At 50.7% G+C, this 15,290-nt stretch overlaps 1 protein-coding gene across 4 annotated transcripts in view; it reads left to right on the top strand.

Annotated features, from left to right (window-relative positions):
- ARNT (aryl hydrocarbon receptor nuclear translocator) overlaps positions 1-15,290 on the top strand; it is a 37,495-nt gene that overhangs the window by 19,414 nt on the left and 2,791 nt on the right. For 2 of the 4 annotated variants that reach the window (XM_083591094.1, XM_083591096.1), the window contains 15 exons: positions 553-766; positions 2,494-2,593; positions 4,239-4,304; positions 4,617-4,702; positions 5,763-5,839; positions 6,380-6,514; positions 7,310-7,384; positions 8,431-8,582; positions 10,578-10,688; positions 10,876-10,951; positions 11,734-11,857; positions 12,573-12,672; positions 12,989-13,160; positions 13,557-13,713; positions 14,821-14,975. In XM_083591094.1, the coding sequence (XP_083447220.1) occupies positions 553-766; positions 2,494-2,593; positions 4,239-4,304; positions 4,617-4,702; positions 5,763-5,839; positions 6,380-6,514; positions 7,310-7,384; positions 8,431-8,582; positions 10,578-10,688; positions 10,876-10,951; positions 11,734-11,857; positions 12,573-12,672; positions 12,989-13,160; positions 13,557-13,713; positions 14,821-14,975 (1,800 nt within the window). Of the gene's footprint in view, positions 1-552; positions 767-2,493; positions 2,594-4,238; positions 4,305-4,616; positions 4,703-5,762; positions 5,840-6,379; positions 6,515-7,309; positions 7,385-8,430; positions 8,583-10,577; positions 10,689-10,875; positions 10,952-11,733; positions 11,858-12,572; positions 12,673-12,988; positions 13,161-13,553; positions 13,714-14,820; positions 14,976-15,290 lie in introns of all 4 variants that reach the window. The other 2 variants (XM_083591095.1, XM_083591093.1) reach the window with 1 other exon arrangement.

Genomic DNA, 15,290 nt, shown 5'->3' with positions numbered 1-15,290 from the left:
CTACCTAGGGATGATGGGAGCTGTAATCCAACAACGGTTGGGGACCCAAGTTTGAGAAACGCCAGTGAGGGTGTCGGACCAGGACCTGGGAGAGCAGGGTTCGAATCCCCACTCAGCCAGGAAGCTCACTGTGGGGGGCCTCGGTTGGGCCAGTCATTGCCTCTCTTGGCCTCACCTCCCTCGCAGGGTTGTTGCGATGATAAAGTGGAGGAAGAGGAAAACTTTGTTCGCCACCTTGAGGTCCTTGGAAGAAAGGCGGAGTACAATTGTAATAAATGATTTTCCACGTAAGGCTGGGAGAGACTCGCTCTCTCAATCCCCAGAGACCCCTTGGGGGCAAAGTAGCTCCCAGTGTTCCTATTCAGAGTCATGAGGACTAGAATCTTGAGTTTATTTTTCGGGAGCCATGCCTCGGGGGTAGAGCACAGGCTTTGCATGCAAAAGTCCCAGATGCAATTGCTGGCATCTCCAGGTAGGGATGGGAATGCCTGCTGCCAGTCAGTGTGAACACTACTAAGCTTAATGCTCTGCCATCTCTCTCTCTCTCTGCAGGAGCTTAAACACTTGATTCTGGAGGCGGCCGACGGGTTCCTCTTCATTGTGTCCTGCGAGACGGGCCGGGTGGTCTACGTCTCCGACTCCGTGACGCCCGTCCTGAACCAGCCCCAGTCCCAGTGGTTTGGCAGCACCCTCTACGACCAGGTGCACCCCGACGATGTGGACAAGCTGCGGGAACAGCTCTCCACGTCGGAAAACGCCCTCACGGGTGAGCTCGGCTGTCCTGCCACCACCATCCCAGTCACCGCATGTCCTGTAACTTCCTGCTGAAATCCTGTTGACATTTCATAACCGTGGATGTCCCGGGATTTATTCTTCGCCCTGTTTTTTAGCGCAGGAGTGCCCCCCGTTCCGCTCAGAATGGCAACAATGCTTGCCAACCTTGGGGAAGCAGAACCCAATACCCCTTGCTGGAAACCACAAGAGGGCAGAGTTGCTCTTGAACTCAAGTCCCGCTTGCAAGTTTCCCACAGGCACCTGGTTCGCCACTGTGAGAACAGGATGCTGGACTGGACGGGCTGTTGGCCTGATCCAGCTCTTCAGATATTCCTATTGAACCTCCAGGTCCTGAGGCAATCTATCTAGATTCCTGGGTGGTTTGGGTCATTTGACCGCTGTGAGAACAGGATGCTGGACTTGATGGGCCCCCTGTGCTGGGCCCGGGGGTAACCCTTGAAACACAGTCCAGGACCAGTCCAGAATCCAAAGGTTCTGCTGGGAGTCAGTCCGACAGGGCCAAGGCAGGACACGAGGCAGGAAACAAGGCAAGGACAGGCACAGGATCTCAGGCAGAATCTAACATACAGCAATGTTGCTCCCGCAACCTGGGGTGGGGTCCAGCAGCCTTTTATCTCTGTCAGGGTAACGACCGGTCCTGATCCCCCGGCAACTCACCTCCATGGTTTTGCCCAGAGGCGAGCACTCCTCCTGTGAGTACTCAGGTCTCTCCTTCTCTCAGACCTCAGTTTCTGCAGCTCGGGAGACGTCGGTGGGTTACTAGACCCAGAAGCTACCTCAGCCTCTCCTGACCCAACCAGTAGTGGAGCAGCTGTAAGTGATGGCCCAGCTGGAGGCAACGAGGTCATCCCCGCATCTGGAGCCAGGGCAGGCTCAGGCCCCTGACTCGGCCCAGCTGGTGCTTGTTGCAGGGGAACCTGTGCAGACACGGACTCTTCAGTATCAGGCCCCAGACTTGGTTCAGATGATGCCTGAGGCAAAGGATCCGGTGCGGACTGAGACTCCTCTGGTTCTGAGCCCAAGCCCGAGTCACAGGCCATCACACCCCCTTTGGTCCTGATCCAGCAGGGCTCTTCTGAGGTTTTTACGTTGCAGAATACTGCTGTCAGGGGCTGGCAGAGTGCTGGTGAGGGTGCATTGGGGGGAAGAGGGCTGGAGTCTAACTTGGGAGAGGCAGTCAATGATCTGGGGGGACCTGTGTCAGCCAGGAGGCAAGAGTCGGAGAATCTCCAGAGATGGAGGGTGGAGCACAGAATGGGTCGGAAGAAGAGGAGGAGGAGGCAGGTCAGGCAAGTGAAGAGCCCAGTGCTTCCCTATTCTCCCCTGAACCACTGTCTCCCAGAACCAGGAGGGAATTGAAAAGGGAGGAGCAGGGGAAGTTTCCACGCAGGCATAATCTCTGGCTGTGTGCGCACAGCCCATCGGGAGCAGGTACATAAATTGGAGAGGAAGTGATTCCCTGTTGCTGCAACTGCTCCATAGAGCGCAAACCAGAGAATTCCTGTGCATGGTTACTGGAAGCCATAGAAGCTACTGCAAGTGTCCACTTTTGACAGTCAATTCTTAACTGTCTGCCATGTGCATTCCTTTTGCTGGGGAGTGCAAAAAAACCCCAACAACCTTGGAAGGTAGGTTTCTCCTGAGCAGAACTGCCCTCGCATTTTTGACTGTGACAATGACGGTTTCCTGTTTTCCCAGGTCGCATCCTGGACCTGAAGACGGGGACCGTCAAGAAGGAAGGGCAGCAATCCATGCGGATGTGCATGGGATCCCGGCGGTCTTTCATTTGTCGGATGAGGTAGGACGGGGCTCCTCGGTTCCGCGTACAAAACCCACATGTCGTTTCTGCGTGAGCTGGGCGTAAATAAGGACCGCAAACAAGGAGAAGTGTCACGGCCTGCTTGGGATGCAGTGCCAGAGCATGATTTTGCAAAACATGAGCCCAGGATCACTTGAAGCTATCTTATACTGAGTCAGACCCTTGGTCCATCTAGACCAGTGCTGTCTACACTGACAGGCAGAGGCTCTCCAGGGTTCAGGAAGGGGACATTCCCATCCCCTATGCAGAGGATTGAGGCTGGCACTGAGTATGGTTCTGGTTGTCTGACCATGTTAATGGGTATTATAGAGCTGGGAAAAGGGGTTAGGGAAGGGCAAAGAATGAAAGGATCCAGAATGCTGCAGAGGCTGCAGTAACTCCTCTAGCAGAATCTATGGCTTTTTAGTTTAGGAAAAAGTGAGAGGGACAGGCTAAGAGGCCTTGGTACGATGCAACAGTACGCTATGGTGCTTTGGAAGTGTATTGTAGCTACTGTATTTACTCGAGTCTAATGTGCCATCAAATCTAATGTGCGCTTCAATTTTCAGAACTGTGAAACCCCAAAAAAGTATTTGCCGGCAAATGTAAATGTGCCATCGAATCTAATGCGCGCCTTAATTTTCGCAGCGTAATTTGGCCAAAAAAGGTGAGCATTAGATTCAAGTAAATACGGTAATAAACTCATTGTTGAACCTTCAGAAAAGGAGACGTTGTTCAGGGCCATGTTTCTGTTAATAAATGTGCCAAGCAACGTAGTGTATTAAGAATTTACTTCTACACCGCTGGTTCATAGCCAGGTCAGGGAACAAACCTTTCAATAAAAATGCAGCCCTGAGAAAATCCAAGCAAAGCTTCCAATAGGGACCCGGTTTATGTAGAAAATCTATTGCGCAGAAGGACAGCCCCACTAACCACTTGTTCAGCGAACTGCCAAATCTGTATTATCAATAGTATTGTTATTATTTTTTTAAAAGCCTCCTGCTGTAAAATATAAATGGATTGGGGAGATTTTGAAACGAGTGTTAATTCACACACTCGTCGCTGCTGTGTGGGTGAGGAGGAAGGAGAGAGTATTATTAATATTCAGTTCGTCAGTTGCCTGATCTATAGCAGTCTCCAGGTGACTTACAGCAAATTTAAAAACATACAGGGGTAAATATGTTCCGGGCAGGGCAGGGCTGGGGGTTCCTGCTCCAGGTTTCTCCCCTTCAGCCTTAAAAGTCCCCAGAAATAGATGGCAACTGCATTGTTTTTGAATAAAAGTTTCTGGCAACCACAGGAGGGGAGAGGCTCTTGTCCTCAGTTCCTGCTTGTGGGGTTCCTAGAGGCATCTGGTCAGCCACTGCGAGAACAGGACGCTGGACTAGATGGGCCCCTGGCCTGATCCAGTAGACTCTTAGCTTCGTGACCAGAAGCAGCCACAGCATGGCTTTTGGGAGTGCTCCCTGGCCAGGTGGCATGGAAGCAAATCTGTGTAGTTCTGCCACAAGGAAGCAGGCAAAGGGCTGTGGGCCAGCTTGGTCCCTAAGTGAAGATACCAACGTCTTGCAGGGGGCGGGAGGAACCAGAGTCTTTGGGTGAAAATGGAAGTAGCATGAGTTTGTTTCTGTTCTTCGCTCCACAGATGCGGCAATGCCACGGTGGATCCGGTCTCCATGAACCGCCTCAGCTTTATGAGAAACAGGACCCGGTAAAACTGGTTGTTCAGGGAGCCAGGGCTTGGTTGACTGATAGAGGGTAGCAAGCAGCCCAATATTAGCTTCATGTGACAAAGCGGAGTATTCAAACTCTGATCTTCTAGGTCATAGTCTGATGCTCTAACCACTATACCACCGCTGCCTCTCACATTTGTTTAATCAATGCAGGGGTTAGAGCTGAGGTTTTCGTTGGCAGGTTGCTTTGCTGAGAGTTCAGGTGGACTCTCATCCCCCCCCCCCTGCACCCCAGTAAGATCAGCAAATGCAACCCTGGCAACATATTTCTCTCTGTTCCCTCCTTCCAGGAATGGGTTGGGTGCTGTGAAGGATGGCGAGCCTCATTTTGTCGTGGTCCACTGCACAGGCTACATCAAAGCCTGGCCACCGGCAGGTAACCTCACCTGAATGTCTCATTCTGGAAGACCCCCTTTTTGATGTTTCTGCTAATTCATTTATTTCCTGGTACTTTGAAGTCCTGTTCTAAAAATAAAGTGTTACAGGGTTTTTATCAGGGGGGTGGGAAGTCTGGACGATGTTCATGGGTCCCTTCCAGGCCTGTGATCTTGTATCCAGTGGGTTTAGAGTCTAATAGAAGAGGGTACTGAACTGCCCAGACAAGTTTCTTCACAAGATTCCAGCTTTAGCTGGCCGCTGAAGTACTGCCATTTACATGTCTTAAAGAGCTGGTTTGGTTGCCATAGAGACCAATGGATGGGTCTTTTCCCACCTTACCTGTCTGTATGCCAAGTCATCCTAGGCTGGAGAACGATAGGCCAGGGGGCGCTCTGTGTGAAAAAGAGAGAGAGAAAATGTGTGCATGTGTTGGCTGATGCTGGAAGCTGGATACACACAGGATTGTCCTGCTCTGTTCTGGAGCCAAAGCTACAATTTGATAATCTTGCTGGGAACTTAATGAGGAGGCAATATCTGCTGGAGTTTTAATGCTGTGAGCCCCTCCATCCTATGCTCAGGTTGTATCTGTGCATAAATAATGCCATGCATCCTAACTTGCTCAGATTTTCTTTCCCTTGTTTTCATTTTTTCTTCTACATAACTGTCAGTTTTCCTTTCTGAGGTTCCTTCACTTCCCTCTTACCCTCATCTTTCTTTTTTTAAATTCACTAGCAATTTTTTTAAAAAATTACTGCATCCCTTCTCTTCCCCTCTGTCAGTTGTTTTCTCCCTCCTTTCCCATAGCAAGATCCCCACTAATTTTACCCCGCGAGCGTTTCCGCACGGAGACCCCCGTTTTCAACGGCTTCCAATTACCCCTTGGTTCAGAAGTGTTTCACACAATGCTGGTCCCTCTCTACCTCCACCAAATTTCTCCCACTCTACCAGCCACATGGGGTCAATAACATATATATTTTTAACCCACTAAGACCAGAACCCACCTTTGAGAAAAGCCTGTCCTGGCTCTGAGCTCAACTCCTCCTTCTTGCCATCCACAGGGGTCTCCCTCCCAGATGACGACCCAGATGCTGGGCAGGGGAGCAAGTTCTGCCTGGTGGCCATCGGCAGGCTGCAGGTGAGTTAGCCTTTCCCTTCTAGCCCCAAAAGGACGCGGGAACCAGGTTGCCATTGATTGCTGAGCCTTCTTTGTACCTTATTGCAGCAGGTGTCCTTATCTGAGAGCCTCAAAAGCCGGACCACAATTGCTGTCCCATGTTGCTCCAGGGCAGGGCTGGCAGCTTGCCTGAGGCCACTTTCGTAGAATCGTAGGAGAGTTGAAAGGGCAACCCAAGGGCCATCTAGTCCAACCCTCTGCAATGCGGGAATCATGGCTAAAGAATCCCCGCGAGATGGCCAGTTTGGTGAGCACATGGCAGAGATTAGGGCCCAGTCCCTCGCCTCTCCCAGCTCTTAGGGAGAATCCGCTGCCGAAGAAGAGAAATAAGAGAAATAATCAGGGGCCTTCCGCAGAGTTTCCTGCCTCCCCTTACTTGCCAACTCGCCTTCTTACGGGGGAAAGGGCTGTCTCTCCTCCAAGCGGGAAGCCCAATCCCTCCTGCCTAGCCCCCTCTCTGTAACCGGCCCCTAACCTCTTGGCGTCTCCCTTCCCTTGCAGGTCACGAGCTCGCCCAGCTGCGTGGACATAAACACCGTGTGCCAGCCCACAGAGTTCATCTCGCGGCACAACACTGACTGCCTCTTCACCTTTGTCGACCACCGCTGCGTGGCCACCGTTGGCTACCAGCCACAGGTGCGGGGAACTGGAGGAGGGGCTTCCCAGCAAGAGCTGGGTGCACATTGGCTCCCTGGGTCCAGGCCAAAAGCCCACATAGTCCAGCATCCTGGACAATATCATTTATATATAAATTGAACAGTGCTGGGGCTAAAATACACCCTTCCTTAACTCCCTTTGTGACTTGTAAGTTGTCCATTTGTAGAGCAGCACGCCTTTCATCACAGTAACTTTGTATAAGCATTTAATCAAGTACAGCAGTCTTTTGTCTATATTTGAGGAGTTCAGCTTATCCCAGAGTCTTACTCATGAAATTGAGTCAAATGCAGCTTTCAAATCAATGAAAGCTGTGTATGGCATAAGGTTTCCCGGAGACAGTCCCCGGATTTACAAATTAGTCCTCTGACAAAATCCTATCATTCCTACTGAAGTTGAAAAGTGGCCCCAGATTCATTGAAAAAAATCTGGTCACCTTAGTATAGCACACCACCTGGTTTTTGCAGGAGCCAGTCAGATGCCTCCAGGAAGGTAGGGAGGGAATGCAAGAGCCCTGCCTCACTATTACTCATAAGAACTTAAGAAGTGTTTGACGGCTGGGTCAGGCCACAGGGGGGCGCTCCTAGCTTAGCATCGTGTTCTCACAGTGGCCACCCAGATGCCCCATAGGGAAGCCCACAAGGAGACCCACATGCAACAGCAACAGCTCTCCCTACTTGCTATTCCCAGCAACTGGTTTTATTCAGAGGTAATCTGCCTTCAGCAGTGACATTCTGACTCTTTCTCTCTCTCCCCGCCCCCCACAAAAAAAATTAGGAACTCTTGGGAAAGGATATTGTTGACTTCTGCCACCCGGAAGACCACCAGCTTTTGAGGGACAGCTTCCAGCAGGTAAACCAGCCACGAGTCCAGGACTGATTCAGCCTGGCATCTGCACAACAACCCAGCACACAACCCTTGGCAAACGCATTTGAATGCCGTCGGAGCAGGCAGGGGGAGCCTTGGGCCCTCCTGAGGTTGCTGAACTACAACTCCCATCTCCTCCCTGGCCGTTGGCCACGCTTGCCATCAGGGCTGGTGGGAGTCGTAGTTCAGCAAGATCCAGAGGTTCCACACACGCCTGCCTTATAGACCAATCCATTCCCTGGTCTGGAGCACAAACTTCAGGCCATCTTTCCAATGCCCTGGGAGGGAGGGGAAGCTGGCTTTTCACGACCTTCACAATCCTGCATTCCACCCCATAACCATCAACATCTGCGAAAAATGGAAATAAATACCTGCCAGGTGCCCCAGCGCGGACTGCAGAAACCACTTTTCCAGCTCGAGGGCCCGCATTCCATTCTTGGCAACCTTCCGGGGGCCACATGCCACTGGTGGGTGGGGCCAGAATCAAAAGTGGGTGGGGCCAAGAACATAAATTTGAGTTCTGTAGAATAATTTGTTCCTACACACAGAGAGAGATGCCTCTCTGTCTTCTGTCCAGGTGAGTAAGAGGCAGGATCAGAGTTCGAGGAAACATCTCCAGCTAGGCAAAACCACCTTTGGGGTGCAAAGCAGGGGTAGTGAGAGGCATAGGGGGAATCCCTGCCCCAGGGAAAGCAACCTCCAAAATCCCAGGCAAGGAGGAATTGTAGCCAGTGCTGGCATTAAAAGAGGGCAGGCAAGTTGCAGCCCCCAACCCAATCTCATCTCTTGCCCTAGCCCCCTTTGCTGGCATTTTTTAGAAAGCTGAAGTGGGGGGCTAAGATTGGGAAGCTCCAAAGTGGCGGAGCTTTATTTGGGGTTCTTCTGATTCTGGATCTTAGGATAAGCGCTGTCTTTTCAGGAACTGCATGTCTTGTTTGGGGGGGGGGCTTCCTTTCCACCTCTCTGCTGTGGCTGCTGCTGTTGCCAGCGTAAAACCAAAACAAACCCCCACTCCACCCCCGTTTTTCCAGGTGGTGAAGTTAAAAGGCCAAGTTCTGTCCGTCATGTTCCGTTTCCGGTCCAAGAACCAAGAATGGCTCTGGATGAGAACTAGCTCCTTCACCTTCCAGAACCCCTACTCAGATGAGATAGAGTACATCATCTGTACCAACACCAATGTGAAGTACGTACGCGGGGACTCCTTGTGCCACCTCCACCGACCCCACTGGCAGCGGGGCCTGCTCTTTCGCTGTGTCCTCGAAAGGCTTGCAGGCCGGAGGGGGCTTTGCAGTCTCCCACCCCAAAAAACTCCTCCTTAGCTTCATTCCAGCCTCTTTTTAAGCAAAATGCATTATAATAAGTTTCTGCTTCTGGGTTGTCAAATCTCCTTTGTCTTATTTGTTGTTGTTGTTCAGTTGAACCCCAAGACCTACCAGCCAGATGCAAAATTAGGCAGCGCACATTCAATTTTAAATCCAACTTTGAAAATTCACAGCTTCCCTCAAAGAATTAGGGAGAATGTCATTTGTTAAGAGTGCTGGGAGTTGTTAGGAGGCCCCTCTATTCCCTTCCCAGAACTACAATTCCCAGAGTTTCATGGGAAAGAGGGATAAGCCTCTCTGGGAATTGTAGCTCTGGGAAAGGGCCACGGCACTCTTCCTAAACACTCTCAGCATCAACTACAGCTCCCAGGATTCCTTGGGGGTAAGCCATGGCTCTTTAAAGTTGCATCACTGTGCTTTAAATTTATGGTGTGAATGTGGCCTTTGGGTACCTGATGCTAGTCATATGCAGAGTGGGCTCACTGAAATCAGTGGACAGGCTAACTTAAGTCCATAGATTTCCATAAGTCTGCCCTGACTGGAACTTAGTTAGCTGGCGCCCTTAGAATTTAGGAGCAAGGAGCCTCCAATCCCATTTCTGAGTGTAGGGATTTGTTTCCAGTGCTAGAGGTCACAGCTCTTTTGCACACACACAAAAATCTGCCAACTATGAGTTCAGATTTCTTCATTTTAGCTGCCTAACCTAGGTGGGAAAACTTGCTTTTTCTTGCTCTGGGGTCAGAAACCCTTGTTGATCTACTGCAAAATTGCCCTGAGATCTCCCCACAGATCTCAGTCTACTTTCTGCCCTTCCCTTGGTCTAAACCACCTGTCTGCTCTGAGTATCCCCCTCTTTTGCTCTTGATTGGACAGGCTGCTGTGTTGTCAGGGAATACGCTAACCTTAATTGGAGCAGACCTACAGAACCTGACTACCTTGGAGAACATAAGAAAAGCCTGCTGGATCAGGCCAATGGCCCATCCACAGCAGGAGGTTCATTAGTTTCAGTGGGTCTGCTGCTGAGTAGGACTGGCATGGGATGCGACCCATAATGCCGCCCCCCTCAGCCATCAGGACACCAGCTCTCCTCTCGGTCTGCCCCATATTGTCATGTTGGTGTCATTTCCTTGAGTGAATCCATACATTCACCATCCGTAAATCTGAAACTGGGACACATTTGCAGGTTGAGCTAAAGACTAAGAATCATCTCCAGCTAAGTTTTACTGAGAGTAGACCCATTGAAATGAATGGAACTAAGTTATGTTGATTGATTTCAGTAGCTCTGGTTTGAGTAGCGCCAACATTGGAGACTGCTCTCAATTTTCTGCCCACTGCCCATCTTTCAGTCTATTTTAAAAATAATTTTGTGGTGGTGTGGAAGGGCGGGTGGCCTCTGAGAGAGTGTTGTGGCAGTCGGCTTGAGTAAGCTTATGCACAATCTATCTCTGCCCCTTCACTTGGGGGTGGGGAGAACCCCACACACCCATACACTCATCCATCCCATTTCCATATACCAGCTTCAGACGGGGAGTTCAGAGAAATCAAAGCCAGATTTTGCATTTATTATGGAGTCGCTTATGTAGAACAGTGTAAGGTGTTTTGTTTTGTTTTTAAACTGATTACAATCAAGCTTTAAAAACAAACGTGCCTGAAATTTATCAAAATGCAGATTGAAAACCAACAGATATGTGTAAAAAGAATTGTGTGTCTGGGGTAGCAAAAAAGACTTTAGCAGGCGCCAAAAACAGCCTTGGGAGGAGGGAGGGGCATAAAGATCCCCTGGCTCACTGAAAGCTCTGAGGGTTGCGATTGGCTCCCTCCGATCCCTGACCTTCCCTTCCCTGATGATCCCCCAGGAACGCCAGCCAGGAGTCCCGGCCTGCCTTGGCCAGTCAGATGCAGCGGCCCCAACTGGGCCCGAACGCCAGCCTGCCTTTGGAGATGAGTCCTGCCCAGCTGGCGACGAGGTAAGTGGGGGGCTGGCTGGAGTCACCCTGGGGCCCTTTGCTCTGTGAGGGGTCTATCCCAAGGCCCCCGGAGCACATAGGTGTCGGAGCACCTTGTGAGCCCTTCTCAGTTCCTCTCCCTGCTTTGTGGCACTTTCCTCTGACCCACGACTGGCTCCTAACCTCTTAACAATGGCTTGCGTTTCAGGCAGCAGGCGACGCAGCCAACAGATGTCGACGTGGTCCCCGTCAGGGAGAGCTTAGCCAGTTACGACCACGCCCAGGTAAATCGGCAAAGCTTTCAAGAGTTTCCATGGGGACTTGTCCCAGCTCCCTGCCCCAAATTGAGGCGTGGCGGAGGGCACACACAAACACACCCGCTGACACACATTACTGTGTCGCTCCTTTGGCAGACCACACACTCCACTGGAAGGAACTCACGGGGCTCACCTCTGTGGAGTTGCCAGTCGCCATTGGCGACTAGAGGAGTCGTTCAATACAGGACTGCAGTGGCATGAGAGGAAGAAATGACTTTTTTTTTCATAACTCCCCTCTTCAGCCATCCTTCAGCCTGCCCCCTTTGCATGCACACAACTGAAAACATAGATTTTGTGGAGTGGCAATCCAAACAGGATTCTCCCACCCTGTCCATTCTCATTTAAGTGGCATGTTGCAGGATTTATGTTAGAACACACCTAGATTCCAATCCTTGCTCAGCCGTGAAGCTTATTGGGTTGTCCAGGGGCCCAGTTGCCATCTCTCAGCCTTACCCACTTCTTGGGGTAGTTGTGAGGATAAAATTAGGGGAGGAGGAATGGGGTATGGTGTCCTGAACTCTCGGGACGGGGCGGGGGATGGAAATGGAAATAAATCCCTGGGCTTATCACTTATTTAGTTGTGTGTGCACATGTTGACACATGTTGGCAGATTGTATCCAACATTAATCATACTCAAGACTCTGCAGTTAATGGGTTTGACTGACCTTAGGCACGTTGATTTCAGAGGATCTACTCAGGAGTAGGATTGAGCTGACTGTGCAACCCTGTGTTTGCTCATCTCCTTCCAGGCTGCCGTTCAACCGGTGGCCACCACCGGCCCGGACCATGGCAAACCTCTGGAGAAAGCAGAGACCCTCTTCAGTCAGGAGCGAGATCCTCGCTTCAGTGAAATTTACAGCAGCATCAGCACAGGTGAGAGGGTGGGAGTCAGGGGTGGGAAATCGGAGCCGGTAATTGGTAGCCATGTCGGTCCATCCCCTGGGAGAAAAAAGAGAGAAATCTTGGGGAACGCCAAAGGTCGCGAGTTCAATCCCCAAGGGCATATTCAGGTAGGGCTGGGGACGTCCGACCTCACCTGAAACCTTGGAGAGGCACTGCCGTCAGTGTCGACAGTCCTGGGCGAGATGGGCCCAAGCAGCCTTTTTGCTATGAGTTGGATCCAGCATTAGTCCTGCTAAGACCAGGACCCCTTGAAATGAACGAAGGTGGTGGATTTGTTCCTTATTTAGCTGTTTAATTTATAAATCCTGCCTTCTCCCCAGGCCGGGACTCAGGGCAACTTACACAAGTTAAAGCGGCACAGAGAAAGTACAAGAAGCTAAAAGCATATTTTTAAATAGTTTGTTTAAACTAGAGTGGAATGAAAGTAGCATAAAGTCAGATTGAAATATAGATAATAAAAAAGCAGCACTGCAGTGTCAGAAGCCCTTTCCTTAAAAACAGTCATTCCCAAAAGCCTGTCAGAATAAATTTATCTTCTTCTGCCAGCAGGAAGGGCAAGGAGAGAGCCAGTCTCTCGGAATAAGGCCCATTAGTATCAGAGGCCTTCGTTGGATACCGCCCAATATCCCATTCTTGGGTGGCCAGGTCAGGGCTAACCATGCTTCTCTCTCTCTCTCTCAATCAGACCAGACGAAAGCCGTCTCTTCTGGCTCTCTGCCCGCCAGCCAGTCCCTCTTCTCCCAGGGAAGCAGTTTCATAGCTCCGCGTCCCACCGAGAACTTCAGGTGAGGTCCAAGGGATAGTCTCAAGACTCCTGTAATTGGCTGAGGTTCCTTTCCAGTTTAGCCCAGCCTTTGCAGTGCAGCGGTTAGAGTGAGTGAGGGTTCAAATCCTCACTCAGCCACCAAGCTCAGTCTCCCAGCTTAACCTACATCAAAGGGGACGGGGGGACCACGTATGCCGCCTTGAGCTCCTCGGAAGAAAGGCGAGACAAACTGAGCAAACAAATGAAAGAATGAATGGCATGTCAGCTCTCTACGTGCCTCTTCAGCCACACTGGCCTTTCCTCCCTTAACTCTGCCCTCTTCCTCGCCTCCGTAGGAGCAGCACGATGGTGCCCCCCGTGAACGTCATTCAGCAGCAGCTGCCCACAGCACCGCATTCAGCCTCGGCGGGGCAGATCCTGGCCCAGATCTCTCGCCACTCCAATCCTGATCAGGTCTCCGGGACCACTTGGGCTTCAGGGACGACACGCACGTCTTTCACTGCCCAGGTAGTTTTTGTCTTTTTCCTACAGACCATATATATGGGCATCCCTAGTACAAACTGGGCTTAGCCAGAGTTTTGTGTTGAATAGTCACAAGCTGCCGTGTCTGCTGGAGGAGCTGGAACTGGGCTGGTTTAGGAGTATAGGAAGCTTCTGCCTCATAGAATCATAGAACTGTAGAGTTGGAAGGGACCCCTGGTGGTTATCTAATCCAATCCCCTGCGATGTAGGAATCTCAACGAGATTGTACATAACAGACGGCCATCCAGCCTCTGCTTAAAAATCTCCAAGGAAGGTCATTTTGTTCCTGCAAGGACATACACTCCAGCTTCCTGTAACCTACCAGTTGCTTTTTATTTATCTGCTCACTGTTTAAATTTCTTTTTCGTGCTCTTCTAGCAGGCGGCTTCCCATGCTGTTAAGACTCGGCCGCCTTCCTTTGCCATGGGCACCTTCCAAGGCACCCCGTCCTCCTTCAGCCCCATGTCGACACAAGGCTCCACAGCTTCGCCAGGCGGGTCTGCCTACCCAAGCCTTGCCAGCCGCAACGCCAGCTTTGGTGAGTGTTCCCTACCGGGTTTGGAAGTTGCATGCGGTGATCCTTCTGCTGAAGAGGCAGGACTCTGTCGCCGTGCAGTTCCTCGTTCTGCAGAAGCAACGCTGTGAAATGATGGGCGTGTATGTTGAGCATAGCGGGAAGGGCTGGAGCTCAGCAGAATAATATCTGCTTTGCTTGCAGAAAGTCCCAGGTTCAAATCCAGGCACCTTCTGCTAGGGCTGGGGAGACCATGCCTGAACGTAACAAGAGCCCACAAGGACCGCCTCTCTCCATATGAACCTACATGGACCCTGGGATCATCATCTGAGTCCCTTTTTCATGTGCCTCCTCTAAGAGAGGTCCAGAGGCTGGCAACATGACAACAGGGCCTTTTCTGTAGTGGCTCCCCGCTTGTGGAATGCTCTCCCCAGGGAGGCCCACCCGGCACCTTCCTTGCATATCTTTAGGCGCCAGGCAAAAGCATTTCCCTTCAACCAAGCCTTTGGCTGATTAATATTCTACATCCTTTTAAATGTGTTTGTCGTGGAAACAAAAGCATAATCAATTTTTTGAAATAATTTTTATTGGTTTTACAAAATAAATCACGATTAACATTTTTCAATAAAAGAAAAGTTTAAAATAAAACAAGATTCTCCCAAATCTTAGGACTCCCTTCCTCCCCTCTGTGGGTGCTTTAAGTTTCTTAATCAACTGCATATTAGAGTTCATCCAAATTTCAGTTCTCCAATATGTCCAAAGTCTCTGTAACATTGCAAGAGTTATTCAGAGCATGTCATCAATCGCACAATCATTTCATGGTTGCTGGGAACAGTATTTTTCTGTCTTCCAACAGGAATACTTTCAAATGCTTCCTGAATATCAATAACAAGGGAGACGGGCGCACCTCACAAGGGAGGGCATCTCCTGTGAATCCACCTGGGATCTACCTTCTGCCCCACTTCTGATTGTTAGACCTCTTTCTGCAGCCCAAAGCAGTGTGTTTCTGCCCACCAACTCCTTCTAAGCCAAACCAGTCAATCTAGATCAAAGCGTGTTATCAAGGGCATGGGGAAAGAACAGTCTTGTCTCCTACACTCAGCGCTAACCACATTTTTGTTCCTTTCAAAGCTGCTGGAGAGAGCGGGCAGGCCCCAGCCCCGTTCCAGCCCCGGGCAGCGGAGGGGGTCGCTGTGTGGTCGCAGTGGCAGGGTCAGCACCACGGACAGAGTCCAAGCGAGTCGCACGCCCAGCAGCCACCACCAAACCAGTCGGAAGTCTTCCCGGTCAGTCAACCTCCCCTCTGCCACGATTCCAGTAACGTTTCCTGCTCCCCGTTTTATAAACAGAGGCCAAGACGCCAATGATCCTCTTGCTAGGGATCCAAACCAGGATTTAAACCTCCGGCAGCCGACTCTATTTCCCCATCTTTGATTTATTTAAAAGCACTGATAACCCAAGAAGCCGCACTATACTGAGCGAGACCGTTGGTCCACCTAACTCAGTATTTTCTACACAGACCGGCAGCAGCTCTAGATCCTCTCACAGCACCCTTAACAAACAACAGTCCCCAGGATTCTTTCTGGGAAGCCATAACTATT

The sequence above is a fragment of the Podarcis filfolensis genome (assembly GCF_964270895.1).
Source record: "Podarcis filfolensis genome assembly, chromosome: 16".
NCBI classification, from domain to species: Eukaryota; Metazoa; Chordata; class Lepidosauria; order Squamata; family Lacertidae; genus Podarcis; species Podarcis filfolensis.
Note: the sequence above shows the minus strand (reverse complement) of the source record. Positions and strands in the feature narration are given on the sequence as shown.